Source organism: Triturus cristatus, chromosome 7 (assembly GCF_964204655.1).
Source record: "Triturus cristatus chromosome 7, aTriCri1.1, whole genome shotgun sequence".
Lineage (NCBI taxonomy): Eukaryota > Metazoa > Chordata > Amphibia > Caudata > Salamandridae > Triturus > Triturus cristatus.
The window spans coordinates 1,358,902,119-1,358,918,039 of record NC_140590.1 but is presented as its reverse complement, the minus strand read 5'-3'; the positions used below and the strand labels follow the sequence as shown (position 1 = coordinate 1,358,918,039).

Here is a 15,921-nt window from a genome sequence, read left to right as displayed (position 1 = left end):
GATTACGTGCAGTCAGGTTGACTGATTAATGGAAATTGAAATGAATGATTCCAATGAGGACCACTGTGATTAATGAAGTGAAAAGGAAGAAAGTATGCATGAAAAGAACCTGAAAGAGTGAGATAAAGGGGCAGCGAGTGCGTGGTAGTGGCTCAAATTGGCATTAGGTGGAATCAAGTGTACGCAGCCTTTATATCAGCTCAGAGTATTGCAATTGTTACTTCTGCATTTCAACCTTTCAACTTGAGAGTAAAAAAAATATAAAAAAACAATGGGTTTGTGTTTCAAGAAACCTCACCTGTTATACACAAGAAAATCGACTATGTGCAAAGACGTTCGATCCGACAGCAGTACTGCTAGATGGAGCAGCGTCTCCCCAGGCTCCTGTGGACCAGAAAGAAACAGTATTTGCATAAATAGAGCACTGGCATCAGAGCAGCTTTCTTTGATACTGTACCAGCTTTCCAACACTATATGGTGAGCGATATCTTAAACATTTATTGTAAGATCACGTAAGTGGTTCTGGTGCAAGGGGGTTTGGCAGCTCAGACAAAATTAAATGTTACCATTTTAGTGCTTCCCCTGGCAGCAGGACAACATTTAAGGTCATTTGTTGCTATCTGGCGCCCCATCGTGTTGCTGTTATAAGGCAGCTGCCTTAATGTACAACTAGCCCTGCACGTGCATTCCAGCTTTGGATATTGTGTATCTTGTTAAACAAAACAAAATAACCAACAAAACCTGTTATTAATAAATTATGCATTTTAATCCAATTTCCCTAAAATGGACTTTTGATCTGGTTTTAATGACACAAAACAGACTTTGAGAGAGAGAAAATACCACAAAACACCCACTAAAATGGATGTTGTCGAATGCTCACTATTGCGCTGAAGAAGTGCGAAAAAGAAGCCTCCATGATGAAATTGTCCAAAAAAGATGTAGATGCGTAATACTTTCAAATTTTAAGGCCATTAAAAAGAGCCATGGAAGAAAGCAGACCGGTGGAGGAGAAGCAGCCGGCTCCACCCAGGGTGCCTTGAAAGCTTGTGATAGAGCGCCACGTTATTCTGAAATTTGTAGGGGTGCATCATATTCACTGTTAGTCCGCACCCACATATTAATCAAAGTAGTTTAGGTGTGACATAGAAATGTACCATTAGATTTGTTTAACATAGGAGTGATTAGAAATTTAACCATGTTTATGAAGAATAATGTCGTAGTTCACTGCAAATGTATTTTAGTCAAAGCATGATGTTTGGTTTTTATGTAACGCGGTGCATTAGGTTTAAACGTGCACCATCTTAAAATTGCACGTGTAGTCTGCTTATTCACGCTTAAAGGAGTAATGAACTAATGCTAAAAGTGTGATTTAGGAGTGTGTTTAACAATGTAAAGGCCTGATCACATACACGTTTAAAGAGAAAGGCCTGTTCATTTCTTATGTTAGCTAAACGTTGTAGGCCGAAAATGATTTCCCTTGGTAAAGGCTTTGGGTTTCAGGAGGATGCAAAATATTAGAGAAGTGAAACGTTTTTCGTTCCCATGTTTCTGTTGCAGGTGCAAGGACATTTAGCTTGTTAGAGAGACTAGGTCTTTGTTTTAGGAGTTAGAATGGTACGAAAAGCCAACAGGGGAGTACGTTGGAATTTACGGATGATACTTTCAGCGGAGAAGGTGCCTGGGACCCAAGGTCAAGCTAAACGTCGTTGGATGGAGTACAAGTTTCACTGGAAAAGTACTGGAAGAAGACCTGGCTGAAGAGGTGTGACGAAGGGCGTGTTCTACGTTTTTTGGATTTTGTATTAGGGACAGTGCCTCGAGGGTTGAGCAGTTGAGGTTTAGATGGGAAGCTAGAAGGAGCATCTTAGAACGAGCTCTGACTAAGTGAATGTACTTCTAAGGAAGTCTTCACTTCGGACACCTTTTTTACTCTCTTGTCTGGGAAGGGAAATGCTAAGTAGGAATGTCACCTTAGAGATAGAATAGGGAAAGACTAACTATTTTTCTTTTAGAAGTATAATAGAAAGGAGCGGAGTAATATTACATGTTATCCACGAATAAATGTTGTAGTACAAAATAAATTTGAGTTATTTGTTTTTATTTCTTATTCTTTGAAATTCTTTGAGTATTTCTCTCCCAATTATTTCAAATAATCAATTGTTCGATAGTATTCCACTAAACTGTAACATTGGTTTCCATCTCAATCATCACATGTAAAACTGTTGCATTATTTCATATACTTTGTTCAAACAATATTCAAAATTACAAACATTATAATCAACCTATTCAGTAAATAACGCTCAGTGTATACAGTCGTACAGCCAATTCATATACATTGTTCAAACAATATTCAAAATTATAAACATTATAATAAGTCCATTCAGTAAATAATGCTCAGTGTATATAATCGTACAGCCAATGCGTTTCGTCCTATCTAGGACATCATCAGGGCTGTAATGAAAGAAAAAGAACATCGTATCACTATAAATTAATCAGTATATGAATCCTACCACAGTATCTGTACAAGGAAAGAAAATATCCACAGTATACAGAATATACCTATTTGACAATACAATGTTATCGATCATGATCAAAAATATCCCTTTATGATAGAACAGTGTTAACAGTTGCTTGCAGTTCTAATGATAATCTAATTGTTACTCTATCTCTTAATTATCCAGAATGTGCCCATGATCCCACCTATGGTCTGTCATCCATTTTGTATATTCTATTATTAAGGAGGATAGCCTCCATGTTTATATCCCTTTTAAGATCTCCCAATTTATTATCTATTTGTTTAAATAATTCAGGGTGCTGTATCTTCTCCAACTGCGCACCTTTTATTCTCCAAAGCTTGAAAAAAATTGAAATAATGTTTCCTAAACATTGACCCTTACGTCATCAATTCCCTAGACCTCTTCCCTCTCACCAATAATATCCTCTAGCTTCCATATCCCTGCTGGTTATTTCTCACCTCAATGTTACTTGAAACAATCCTTGCAAATCTAGGTTTTCATTTACTTCCGTACTCTTTTCCAATTCTTCGTTTTCTAGCACTTGTCAATGATTTTTTATCCCATTCGATCCTTCCGTATATCAGTTAATTAATCTAAATAATATATAACAAAAGACACATCAATAATAACTCTCCTTCAGTCTCTACTGTTAATAAGCTGAACGCGCCCAACTACCATATCGTACCTTGCAATAATATATCCTCATATATTCCACATCCGGTCCGATGATCCAGCTCAGTAGCTTGAAACCACCATCTTTATTTAAGACATTCCATCATCCATCTAGATTTCCGCAATTTCCACGTATTAATTGTCCTCCTGTTTGCTGATAATTCCTCTAAAAATATAACCAAATGGCACCCAATTAGTATCCCTACTACTGGTCCTCCAAAAGTAAAGTGAATCGCCCTATTCTAAACACATACCTTGCACCAGTGTATCCTCGTGCCTTGCAGCCGGTCCGATAGCCCTGCTCTGTAGCCTTAGACCGCCAAAGCTCCTTTTTAAAAGATTCAAACACCAATCATTTACTCCGATTTCAAACACCAATCATTTTTTCCGATTTTCAGGCCTTATTACCATATCACTAAGACTGTTCCCTATCTGGTCCACCAGTTCGAACCTCCAATCAAATCCCGTTTTACTATAACGAATTCTGAACTAGGTCTGGATACCGTTCCAAGTGATCCCGAACCAATCCATGTTCCTCATTTCAAAGCCTCATTAACATAAGGGCTCAAGCAGCTCCCTATCTGGTCCGCTAAGTTTCTCCTAACATCCGTAAAGAACGGAAATAAGGGAACGGCTATTCCTATTCGTTAGTTACTCCACCAATGTGATTGCCTTTTACTCTGTGTGATGTAACAAGCGTAGTCCGATAATTATTACATCCCCCGACCGTCATTTACCGCCGAAAAAAAGGCCAATCCTTAATTAACCTAATTTGTGGTGTAATCAATGCGAAACGCTAATAACTCTACCCAAATCGTGTAGGGATTATCTTATTCTTTACCTTATACTTGAACTATACAAAGACCTCAATACAATTAGAGACCAGTTCAAATAAATTTTACTGCCTCAACGATAGGTGGTATATTCACAGGGACAGTTCCCTACCTTGACACCTTCCGTTAACACTGCAGAATCACGTATAACAACCACCCTCAAACACCAATAACGCCATCCATTTATTACAATTCCTATTGGAAATTCCACTCGATAATCCAATCTAAACCAATCTACATTTACAACACATCAGACAACACTGCAGAGGATACCAATAATTTCATATTCTTCCAATAATTTCATATTATTCCAAGAAATAGTGGAGCTCAGAGTCACTGTTCAAACCTAGCTCCACTGTTCTACATCTACTAATCCAACGTGCCTCCTCCTGTCTAATCTTTAATTCCCAGTTTCCTCCTCTATGTACTAGTTCTATTTTCTGAATCCCATGAAATCTTACATCTCTCCTCATAGGATGTACTTCCTTAATGTGCTGAAAAAGTGGTGATCTGATGTCCTCATTATTGATGGACCGTTTGTGTTCTTGTATTCGCACTTTCAAATTACGCTTAGTGCTGCCTATATAGACTTTTTGACATGTGCACACTATAACATAAATGACCCCAGTACTGTTGCAATTTATAAATTCCCTGATGGGGTATTTTTTGTTTGTGTTATATGAAAACTCCTTAATCTTGTTGATACCCATATTACATGTACCACACGTGTAGAAACCATTCGGAGGTGATGGTAACCACATCCTATCCACACCTGCAATTGGTTCTATACAGTTTCTGGTCACCATTTCCTTAATAGTAGGACCGTGTTTAAACACAATCCCAGGTTTGTCTCCAATTACGTTCATCAAACCTGTCACTCCTTTCAAGAGACCCCAATTCTTTCCTAGAGCCTTATAAATTTGATTTTGTTGGGAACAATACGTGGCCACAAATGCAATTCGCTCAGTAGTCTCAGTTTTCTCTTTTTGTTTCAAAGTATTAATTCTATCCACCCTCAAAATTCTCTGCCTAGCCTTAATCAATCGGACCGGCTGCAAGGCACGAGGATACACTGGTGCAAGGTATGTGTTTAGAATAGGGCGATTCACTTTACTTTTGGAGGACCAGTAGTAGGGATACTAATTGGGTGCCATTTGGTTGTATTTTTAGAGGAATTATCAGCAAACAGGAGGACAATTAATAAGTGGAAATTTCGGAAATATAGATGGATGATGGAATGTCTTAAATAAAGATGGTGGTTTCAAGCTACTGAGCTGGATCATCGGACCGGATGTGGAATATTTGAGGATATATTATTGCAAGGTACGTTATGGTAGTTGGGCGCGTTCAGCTTATTAACAGTAGAGATTGAAGGAGAGTTATTATTGATGTGTCTTTTGTTATATATTTTTTAGATTAATTAACTTATATATACGGAAGGATCGAATGGGATAAAAAATCATTGACAAGTGCTAGGAAACGAAGAATTGGAAAAGAGTACGGAAGTAAATGAAAACATAGATTTGCAATGATTGTTTCAAGTAACATTGAGGTGAGAAATAACCAGCAGGGATATAGAAGCTAGAGGATATTATTGGTGAGAGGGAAGAGGTCTAGGGAATTGATGACGTAAGGGTCAATGTTTAGGAAACATTATTTCAATTTTTTTCAAGCTTTGGAGAATAAAAGGTGCGCAGTTGGAGAGGATACAGCACCCTGAATTATTTAAACAAATAGATAATAAATTGGGAGATCTTAAAAGGAATATAAACATGAAGGCTATCCTCCTTAATAATAGAATATACAAAATGGATGACAGACCATAGGTGGGATCATGGGCACATTCTGGATAATTAAGAGATAGAGTAACAATTAGATTATCATTAGAACTGCAAGCAACTGTTAACACTGTTCTATCATAAAGGGATATTTTTGATCATGATCAATAACATTGTATTGTCAAATAGGTATATTCTGTATACTGTGAATATTTTCCTTCCTTGTACAGATACTGTGGTAGGATTCATATACTGATTAATTTATAGGGATACGATGTTCTTTTTCTTTCATCACATCCCTGATGATGTCCTAGATAGGACGAAACGCGTTGGCTGTACGATTATATACACTGAGCATTATTTACTGAATGGACTTATTATAATGTTTATATTTTTGAATATTGTTTGAACAATGTATATGAATTGGCTGTACGACTGTATACACTGAGCATTATTTACTGAATAGGTTGATTATAATGTTTGTCATTTTGAATATTGTTTGAACAAAGTATATGAAATAATGCAACAGTTTTACATGTGATGATTGAGATGGAAACCAATGTTACAGTTTAGTGGAATACTATCGAACAATTGATTATTTGAAATAATTGGGAGAGAAATACTCAAAGAATTACAAAGAATAAGAAATAAAAACAAATAACTCAAATTTATTTTGTACTACAACATTTATTCGTGGATAACATGTAATATTACTCCGCTCCTTTCTATTATACTTCTAATGTTTCGTATTTAAGTGGCTTTAACGGTGGGCCACTAGGAGTGAGCAGGAGACCATTAATTGTAGGTAATGACATTATTACACTAGATATTACTCTCTGGTGCACACATAGCTGTAACCCTCATCGTTGCTTTCATAGTAGTATTTTTCTTTTAGGCTGATGATTTCAGATGTAGAGATTGGACTAACTATTGTTTTATTAATGCTTTTAGAATTGATTATTCTTCTTATTCTGAGTCGAATGAGACTCTTACGTAGAATTTATTTTCTATTAGTGCCCATTTACTTTCTTCACCTTGTATAGAGGTGTTTGTATGTGCAGTTATTCTTGGTTGTAATAAAATCCTAAAAATTTAGATTCGGAGTCAGTGGTCCTTTGAAACTGAGATTTGATTCTGTTGATTATGTATTGAGATTTGAATTTCCTCCCCTCTGCACTATTTAGCAGATAAAAAGATCCTGGCAACCTGAGAGGATTCTTGGAGATTATAAGGTAGGCAAGAATCCGGTCCTATCAGTTGGTAGCAGAGGATGGTTATCTCCGATAGTGAGGGGAGATCTAGATCAAGATAAGAGATTCTAGAGGCCTATAGAAGTCAAGTGATGGTGACTCATCAGATGGCGAGCAGCGGACGACAGCAGTTGATGGAGATTGATGGAGAGTAGCGGTGCGGCGGAAAGCAGCAGTTCGTGAATGAGTGAGTATGAACAGGGTGATATGCTTGTAGATTGCGGTGTTGATTTGATTGTGTGATGTCTTGCAGAGTTGGAGTGAGTGTTGAGGGGTTGTGAGATCAGGCTGTGAGCGCGCGCAGCCCGGGAAAATCTTAGGCTCGACGAGTAGTTTAAGTGATTGTGGTGTAGAAGACACCAGAGGTAGATTTTGTTGACCACTGAAAGGGGATCGTGACACGTCATCGATTACCCCGACCGAGATAGGGGGTGTGAATGTGTGAGTGCGTGAGAAACCGACGCTGGTCGTGGGTTGTCGTATGTGGAATATTGAGTGATTGAAACCTATCAGTTGAGGCGATTGTCCGGTCGTTTCGCGGACAGATAATTACTTCAGAGTGTGAATGGGACGAATGCAAGGGTGAAACGTGAATTGTGAAGGAGGGGAACTGCTGCAAGCGGAGGAAAAGTGATGTCAGAAGGTGTCGCGCTGCGATAGGTTGGTTGGTGTGAGTCGCGCTGCTATTGGTGGATTGACATCAGGAAGTGAACGAAAACATTGTGCACAATCAAAAATTTGTTTCATCATGAAATGTTTTAAGATTTTCCGAGAATTATGTAGAGGTGACAAACATGTGGTTACTCGAGGGGGAGAGGAAGCCCCTCCCGAGGATACTCCGGCGCAGTATATGGCAAGAAATGTGGGTTTGCATACTATAATTTGACTTGAAAATTGGCATAAAATGACTCATGGCGAGGGAGAACTAGCTTTCCCACGATATGGTACTTTCAGGTTGGAGGTGTTGTATCAGTTGAAATCTGTAATGTCTTCGTTGCGACCTTTGCCGAGACCAACTCAGTTTGAGGCATTGCACGCATGGTTCAGAGCAGCTCATGACAGGAAAAGAGATCGAAGTCAAGAAAGGGTGAAGAAGTCAATTAAGGCATTCCAGGATGCGAGGTGGGATGCACAAGAGAAGAGGTGGAGAGTAGAAACGATAGAGGGGGAGAGGTTGTACCCACTACTAGAGAAGACAGACAGTGCTAAGGCAAAGAGTGTAGATGACGATGACAGTGATACGGATGACAGTCTAGTAGAGAGGTTACTGTCTGAGAGACCACCTCCATACAATCCAGATTCGTATGAAGGGAAGTCGGCTCAAGCAGAAAGGACTAGTAGATTACAGACTCAGTCAGAGGTGAGAGTAGTAGGGAAAATCTCGACAGGAACGGAGGATATGAAAAATCAGTCTGTAGCAAGCACAGAGGTTGGGAGAGATGTGAGGTTACCGGATGCTTTAAAGGTACCGGTTACCATTGGAACCATTGTTTCAGTTTACGATCCAGATCAAGAGAGAGTTGGTAGTCTAGCACAATCAGCTGTAGGATCGAGGAGTGTGGTTGAGGGAAATGGATCAGTGAGTGGAATGGAGCAGACTCCAAAACCTATAGAATGGAGTACGCCATTGCCAGCCACCGCAGATTCCTCTAGGGGACAGGTGGATGCGAGATCAGCAAGACCAAGGTCTTTGGCCGAGTCGAGGTCGGATCTGAGGATGTGGGTACCTCCTGTAAGGAGTCAGTGTGAAAGAATGGTAGAGAGTGAGGAGCGAGGCAATTCAGGAAACCGACCAGTCTCTGGGAATATGACAGAAGAGAATAGACCTCGAGAACAGGACTGTGAGTATGACGAACGGAATGGGGCAGTTTGTCGAGAAATACTGAAGGGAGCCTTGAAAGGGAGAATGTTAGATGTGGTAAGATTGAAAGCAGAAGTAGACGAAATAATAAATGGAAATTTGCCTCTTGAAAGGATATACATGTATGAACAAGATGAGTTACTTTTTGTAGCGAAGGATGTGACTCGCAAGGCAAGAAAGGCACATGAGAAGTTGTCAGAATTGGCTAAGAAGTATGAGGTGGACCTGTCTAAAACGAAGTCATTGCAGGGAAGTCATAGATTGCAGTATAGCGACCAATAATTGGAGGAGAAGAGGGTCATGGGGTTGAGGACCCATATCAAGGATTTGATCATAGCAATGCGTGCATGGATCATGCTTGACAAATGGGCTGAAAGGTGGTCCAAGAAGAAGAGTTCTAAAAAGATGGTAGGAGAGACGCCACCTCCAGACCGACAGCAACACATTTAACTCTGGAAGAAGAACATTATGGTGCCTTCAGTGAATTGCTCCAGAAAAAAAGGATATGTACAGTACCATTTTGACCTTGGTGACAAGTGAAGAAAAGTCTAATTTTTGGGGCGAATGATTTCAAATAGCTGAAAATCTGCTCTCACCTGTATTGGCTGTGGTACTGGTTCTGTCAAATCCACCTTCTCTGCATAGGCTTGAATCAGTGCAAATATATCTTTAAATTTCACAGCCTCTTGGAGGTCATAGAACCGCATAAGGGGATTCCCGCTCACCCTTTTGGCAAACTTCCACTGCACATACTTGGAATTGATGAAGTCTTTCCGGAACGTCCTGCGGGTTCAAGGAAAACAGGTAGTTATTGAAGTCTAATAACCAGATGACCTGTCACAAGAAGGCATTTCTTTGTAAACTAAGGCCATTGTCCAATATCAAAAAGGAGCATAAACAATTCTCATTAGCAACTATACAAAAATGAACAATGCTATAGGAACGTATAATGGCTTCAGCAAGTCCTCTCAACTCCCTGCAGGAAATGACCAAACATATTTTACATTTTTAGGAAATGTAACACCTGCACTTTGTTTTAATTGGAAAGTGAATGGTTCTAATATTCCATTGAATCGTGTTATCCAACAGGAACATCTCACCAAGGTTCCTTCTGAAAGCATCCACAAGAGGACACAAAAGAAAAATGCCTCGAAACATATAATTTAACAGTAGGAAAGGTATGTGAGGCACGTTCACCTCGCCCACATGCTGCCTCCATTTGATGCACAGATTCAAGTAAGTGTAGTGTCCACTTCTACTTCCAACAAAGCACAAGTTGTTTACTGTTTTTATATCCAACCCTACTGCCGGGAGTTTGTTTGATGCATTAACTACCCTCTGCATGAGCATCCTGGCTCCTTACTTAGAATTACGGCCCTCAATAAAAGTGTGCTCTTAATAACGATGGGCCAGATGAGTGGAGTTTCTTTTGCCCTTCAAACTATACGTTTTCTGATAAGACTGCTAGTGAGTGGTGTTCCGCCCACTGCAAGGAGGCAAGACTATAGGTAGCAGTGGCGGCTGGCATGGGTCGCGGGTGGGCGGGAGGGATCGGGGTCGCAATTGCGCATTTAAAAAACATTTTAACTTACCTTGCCGCCAGGTCCCGCTTCTCTGCTCCTGCTCTTCTCTTCTCGAGGAACAGGAAGCACAGTCAGGCCCCACTGACCAATCACAACGCTGCACTGCAGCATTTGTGATTGGTAGGCACCCAGGCTCCCCTGATTAAACACAAACCTGCATTGGTTTTGAGCGTCCTGGTTTGATGCTCCACCAGGGAATGAGGGCCTGGGCATGTTCTCCACGCAGGCTGTAATGCAGCTTGCATGGAGAACGGTGATAGTGTGCATGACAAGTTTGGGCGGCCCGAAAGGGCCGACCAAACAGTCATTGTGCACTTAGGCGTGGGCAAACCACTTCTTCCCTGCCCTGCTCGGACAGCAGAGCAGCCCCGCCCGCAAAGCAGCACAAAAATAAAATAATAATAACCAAAAGTTATTATTATTTTATGTTTCTGCTTCTCACACTCCTTGAAAGCAGTGAGGCGACGCTCCTTTGCCATAGGTAGAACAGTGGAGGAATCAGCACACATGGTAAATCTGAATCTCTCTTATGTAATTCCCCTAAACCTTGTTTCTACCCCCCCCCCTCCCTCCCCCATGACCAGTGTTATGGTAATCCGTGGAGGAGTATGGGAGATAATAAAGGCCAATCATAATGAGCGATGTCAGTTCCAAGTCTAGGAGAATTCTTCCAGTGAGAGGCGAGAATGCGGTTATATCTATGCTGTTCATTCCTTTTAAGAACCTTCCGGTTGTTCTTTCAGCCTCATTCTCTCCTTCCTCCAGTCTATGGACCTGTAAAACGTTTGACCTTCTCCTTGTGAGATTTATGGTTTTAAAGAATGACTGTAATTTGTAAAAACAAAAGTGCCAGGGCTTTCGTCAGGAAGCCACTGCAGCTTGCACCACCCATTGCCCCTGGCAGCGCTGCCAACGACAGTACCAACACAGCTACTAACCACCACACTCCTACAAGTGTGACAATTCTGACTATTTCAGGCCCCCCAAAGCTCTAAGATGGCTTGGACGGCAGGTATTAGTCATTTATAATGGATATTGAATTAATAATTGACTGTTGTTGGGTTCATCTTAGACAGTGCCACCTTGTGGCAGACTGTCACAAGCGCTGGTGGTGACAATTAAGTGATATTGCTAGGGAACTGAGACCACTGGCTCAAATTAAGCACTGGACTGATGTGGTGGCCAGACTGTACAACTCAAATTGACTTGCATGTTTTAAGGCATGTGACCTTCAGGAGTTGACATATTTCTCAAGATATGGCTTCACTAGCCACCTGGAGAACCAATGTCTTGAGTATAGCTACATCCTCCTTGTCTTCCTCCCAGATTTGTTAACATCTCTTGTCACTTTGAAGGTAACAAGATATCCAAAAAGGTTTCCGATTTTTTACCTTTACAAACTCATCTTTCACCTTGTGCGCCACTTCTCATGATGTCTGTGCCCTTAACTAAAGGACTTGGCAGCATTTAGCATAACCGACCAACTCTTATATCAACCTAGCAGGGCATTATGGAAAGCCCTGCTGAAATGTGCTTATATCACATTCATCACCATACTTCATCTTTTCCCTGGACACTGCAGTGATGGCAATCATTCTTTGCCATTTAAGTATGGTGACTGCAATTATGTGGCTGCATCGTTTTACACAATATTATGGATTTGCCATACTCTACACTTAATCCATCACGGCCTGCATAATTTGAAGATTTTAATTAAAACATTGTTTGCAACTCAAACGGTTCAATAGTTACTACAACATTGCCACATATTGGAAGGCCCTTTGCAAAGGTTGGTCTCCTTTCAGTTGCTGATTGCTATATTTAGGTGTTGCACTGATGTTACGGAGGGGAATCCTTTGTCCACATGGTGTTAACATGTGTAAAAATGGCAAAATAATGTAGCACTACTACCACATAATGTGCCGCATTACAGTGCAGAATTTGCCGTTTCTTGCCTCATAATTTGGTAAACCTTGCCACAAAAGTTCGCAACCTCCGCCGCATGATCCCAGTTGCCCTCAAGACAAGTGAATACAGGGGTAGTCTGTGGATGTCTGGGTGTATGCATGCATTGCTTTTTTGCTGAGAGTGAAGGGGTGTGCGGTTGGGAGTTACCCATTAATGGAAGTGTGTGGGAGCCTGACACGTTTCAAATGCTCTTCAGGTCAGCTGTCAAGTACAGCAGGTGTGCATTCAGTACAAACACCAATGCAAGGTACTCCATTACATGTGACTGACATTACTTTCCTTTTGTGAAACCCCCACTGTGGTGAGCCAGCCGGCCGCTACAATACAATGTTTGCATGCACCTCCTTGGGCCGGGCATGGACCAGGGGAGTACTTAATAAAGGGTGACGTCATCGCACGTGGCTGACGGCACGGACCGAGTATCAGTGTGGATGTTCCTCGCGTGTGCTCTGCTGTTAGGCCTAGGCCTGTGTCCACCGCTATCGTCACCGGAGGGAGCCCTAGTGCGCGTCTAGACCTGCGCACCCCTGCCCGGGGCCTGAGGAGTTACACCCACCACCATGGATCTCAACTAACCAACTGCTTTAAAGGCATTTCACCAGTCTACCTTTTGTAAAAAGATTCCAGAACCTTCCCCACTGCTGAAGTCAGACTGCCAAAAAAGAGAAGAATATGACAGCAAAACAAAGGCAGCACACAAGAGATAGATGGAAATAACTGGATCATTCAGAAGCATTGGCAATTGTTTTGGATAAATTCCAACGCGTTGCTTTTTATCTCATCTGTGCCGTTGCTGCTGAAAACCAACTAGCTGCATAAAGCCATGGCCCCGCCCATAAATGGACAATCAAGGCGACCTGCTAGGTCACCCGTGAACAGAAGCACAAGCACTGCACCACGCAACATCTCTCATGACCAGCACACAGCGAGTGCAAAATGTCATGCAGGATCACAGCTCCTACTCTAAAGAAGGCCGCATCAGAGCACATTTACAATAGCATCACTTATTGTCAAAATACCAGATTCAAAATGAGCTATTGTAATTGCCCAATGAGGTCACCATCAAACACTAACACAGAACAAGTTTTCACAAATGTCAGTAACACAATGTTAGAAATTAAAGTATTAAAGTCTGCAGTGATTCCATAGTCATTTTCAGGTATAAATATAAAAAAAAATTAGAATATAAATATGCATAAACATGTAATAGCTTGGTAACCACTATGTATGGGTGATCAGAATTCCTCTAACATAGTAATATACATTCAGAGACGGAGATGCATGCTTCACCGGCCTCACCAGTGAGGGGCAGAGCTCATGGGTAAGGTTTAGGTACACCCAAGTGATTTATGGTGAACCACTTAGGCATTACATCAGTACTGGCTGGCAATGGTTCAGTCAATTTGAACAATGGTAATTACTTTGGGGACATTACATTCATAGCAAGCCTGGGCGGTGAACTCCGCTCCACTCGCGGAGTTTTTCCGCACTCCGCATAACGCAGATCTCGCGGAGTTCCGAAGGAGCAGAGCTTTTTCCTCGCTTGTGCTCATCAATTCCAAGTTGGTGACTGCCAGCAAGGAAAATCCACCTCCCAGCGAGATTTTTCCTCGTTCGCAATCGTCTACATCAAGTTGGCGAGCGCAAGCGTGGAAAATCAACCTCCCGGCGAGATTTCTCAACGCAAGCGGTCAGATTTCTCTTTCCGAGTGGTCGCGTATGCTCGAGACTGCTAGCATTGAGAAACCGTCTGTTCGCATTGAGAAAGCTGCAGCTCGAATAAAAAATCTACTCAAGCGGCAGAAAGGAAGTAGCATCCGGATTGCGCGCTGTGCATGGTGGTGCCGTTAGCGATGATTGCACAGTGCAGACAAACACTGAAAATCACCGCAAACAGCATTTATCTAACGCACTCCACTGCTTGCGGAGCACCACGTTGCGCGGCTGAGTTTATTCTGAACTCCACCCAGGATTAGTTTACTTTGTCTGTGCCAGTACTGTCAAAAACTGATCACATGCAAATAAGTCTTAGCCCAGCGCAGGCTGTGAGGTCATGTACCCTCTGCACAGGAATGCAAGCACCCAAAACCTCTTTTCACCCTTAGGTCTTGTCAATCATGGGCCCTATGCTTATGTCACCAAAGGGCCTCCAACTTTGCGTTACTGATGCGGTCCAACAGAGCCTAAACATGTCTGGATGTCACCCTAAATGGCATGGGTGTTTCCAATCATAGGTCTCATACCTGCTGTACACAGGTTTCAACCTGTACGTCACTAAAGAGGCACAACAAGACTGAAACATGGCTGGGCCCTGTCATTAATTGCACCAAGAAGCTAAAAACAATGGAATGGAATTACCAGTGCCCTTAGACTGATTAAAGAATGTCTATCTACCGAGTCTGTGGCCAGTTCCCAGACAGGAGGCTGCCAATGGAACATAGCATGTTACACAGTTTACTATGAAGCAAATCTGGATCCAGGGCTGGCTTTATCATTGGTGGCTCCTAGTGTGACAATTTTTGGCGCCCCCCCCAAAACCCTCCCCACATGACCTCCTCCTCGGATTCCCTCATAACCACCGGGCGACCGTGCCCCTCATCTCTCCAATCATAAGTTACTGCTAAACACAGTGCCCCCTCGCACCCCCCCCAAAGGTCAGCGCCCTATATAGGCTCTTCCAATTAATGAATTATGGATGTGTGTATGAGGATTTGTAGAATCGCCCAGCAAGAGAGTAATGGAGCACCTAACAATGGCAGGAGTCCTGAGTTGTAAATCAATGATTATTTAAAATGAAGTAGGATATTCCTGGGCGGTGACTGAAACCACATGGAGGCTTAATGTTCTGTGAAGAGGTCTGTCTTTAGCTCCTTTCTGAAGGGTTGGGACATGTGTGGGATGTTCTTCTGGATCCTGGAAACAATGATGGAAAAGGCTGCGGTGTCATAGCGTCAGTGGCATGAAATATGACACATTAGCCAGAGGTCTTCTCCTGTCAACCAGCTATTCATTAATATTAAACGGCGCATTCGCAATTTTTATAGCTAGTCCCGGGTCTTTGGTTTGCAGAGCCATTTTGCGGACCCCGGATGACTGTTGGGTTGACCAGACGCAGCTCGTGGGTGCTGAAGATCGGCACAGAGAGAAGCAAAGCAGCATGTGGCGTACCCACACAGAGGCCCTAAAATCGGGAGAAACTTTTTGCAGAGAAAAGGCGCAGTGGTGGGATGACATTGCTTATAGGGTGACCAACTGGCATGGATGTGAATTCAGGACGGGGAGTGGAAAAATTCAGGACAAAGGGTCAATATTCAGGACAAAAATTCAGGACGGATGGTCAAAATTCAGGACAAAAATTCGGGACAAAGGGCAAGTTTTACCGACACTACAAATTAGGATGTGCAGTAGTATGTAAGTAAATAGACAACAAACATAAGTATAAGTCAAAATAAGTTTATAT

At 41.8% G+C, this 15,921-nt stretch overlaps 1 protein-coding gene across 1 annotated transcript in view; it reads right to left on the bottom strand.

Annotated features, from left to right (window-relative positions):
- LOC146812057 (arf-GAP with SH3 domain, ANK repeat and PH domain-containing protein 1-like) overlaps window positions 1-15,921 on the bottom strand; it is a 1,117,518-nt gene that overhangs the window by 280,779 nt on the left and 820,818 nt on the right. Inside the window, exons 18-19 of the mRNA XM_085619062.1 lie at window positions 9,507-9,693; window positions 299-384 (exon numbers count right to left, since the gene is read on the bottom strand). Coding sequence (XP_085475188.1) covers window positions 299-384; window positions 9,507-9,693 — 273 coding nt within the window. The remainder of the gene's footprint in view (window positions 1-298; window positions 385-9,506; window positions 9,694-15,921) is intronic.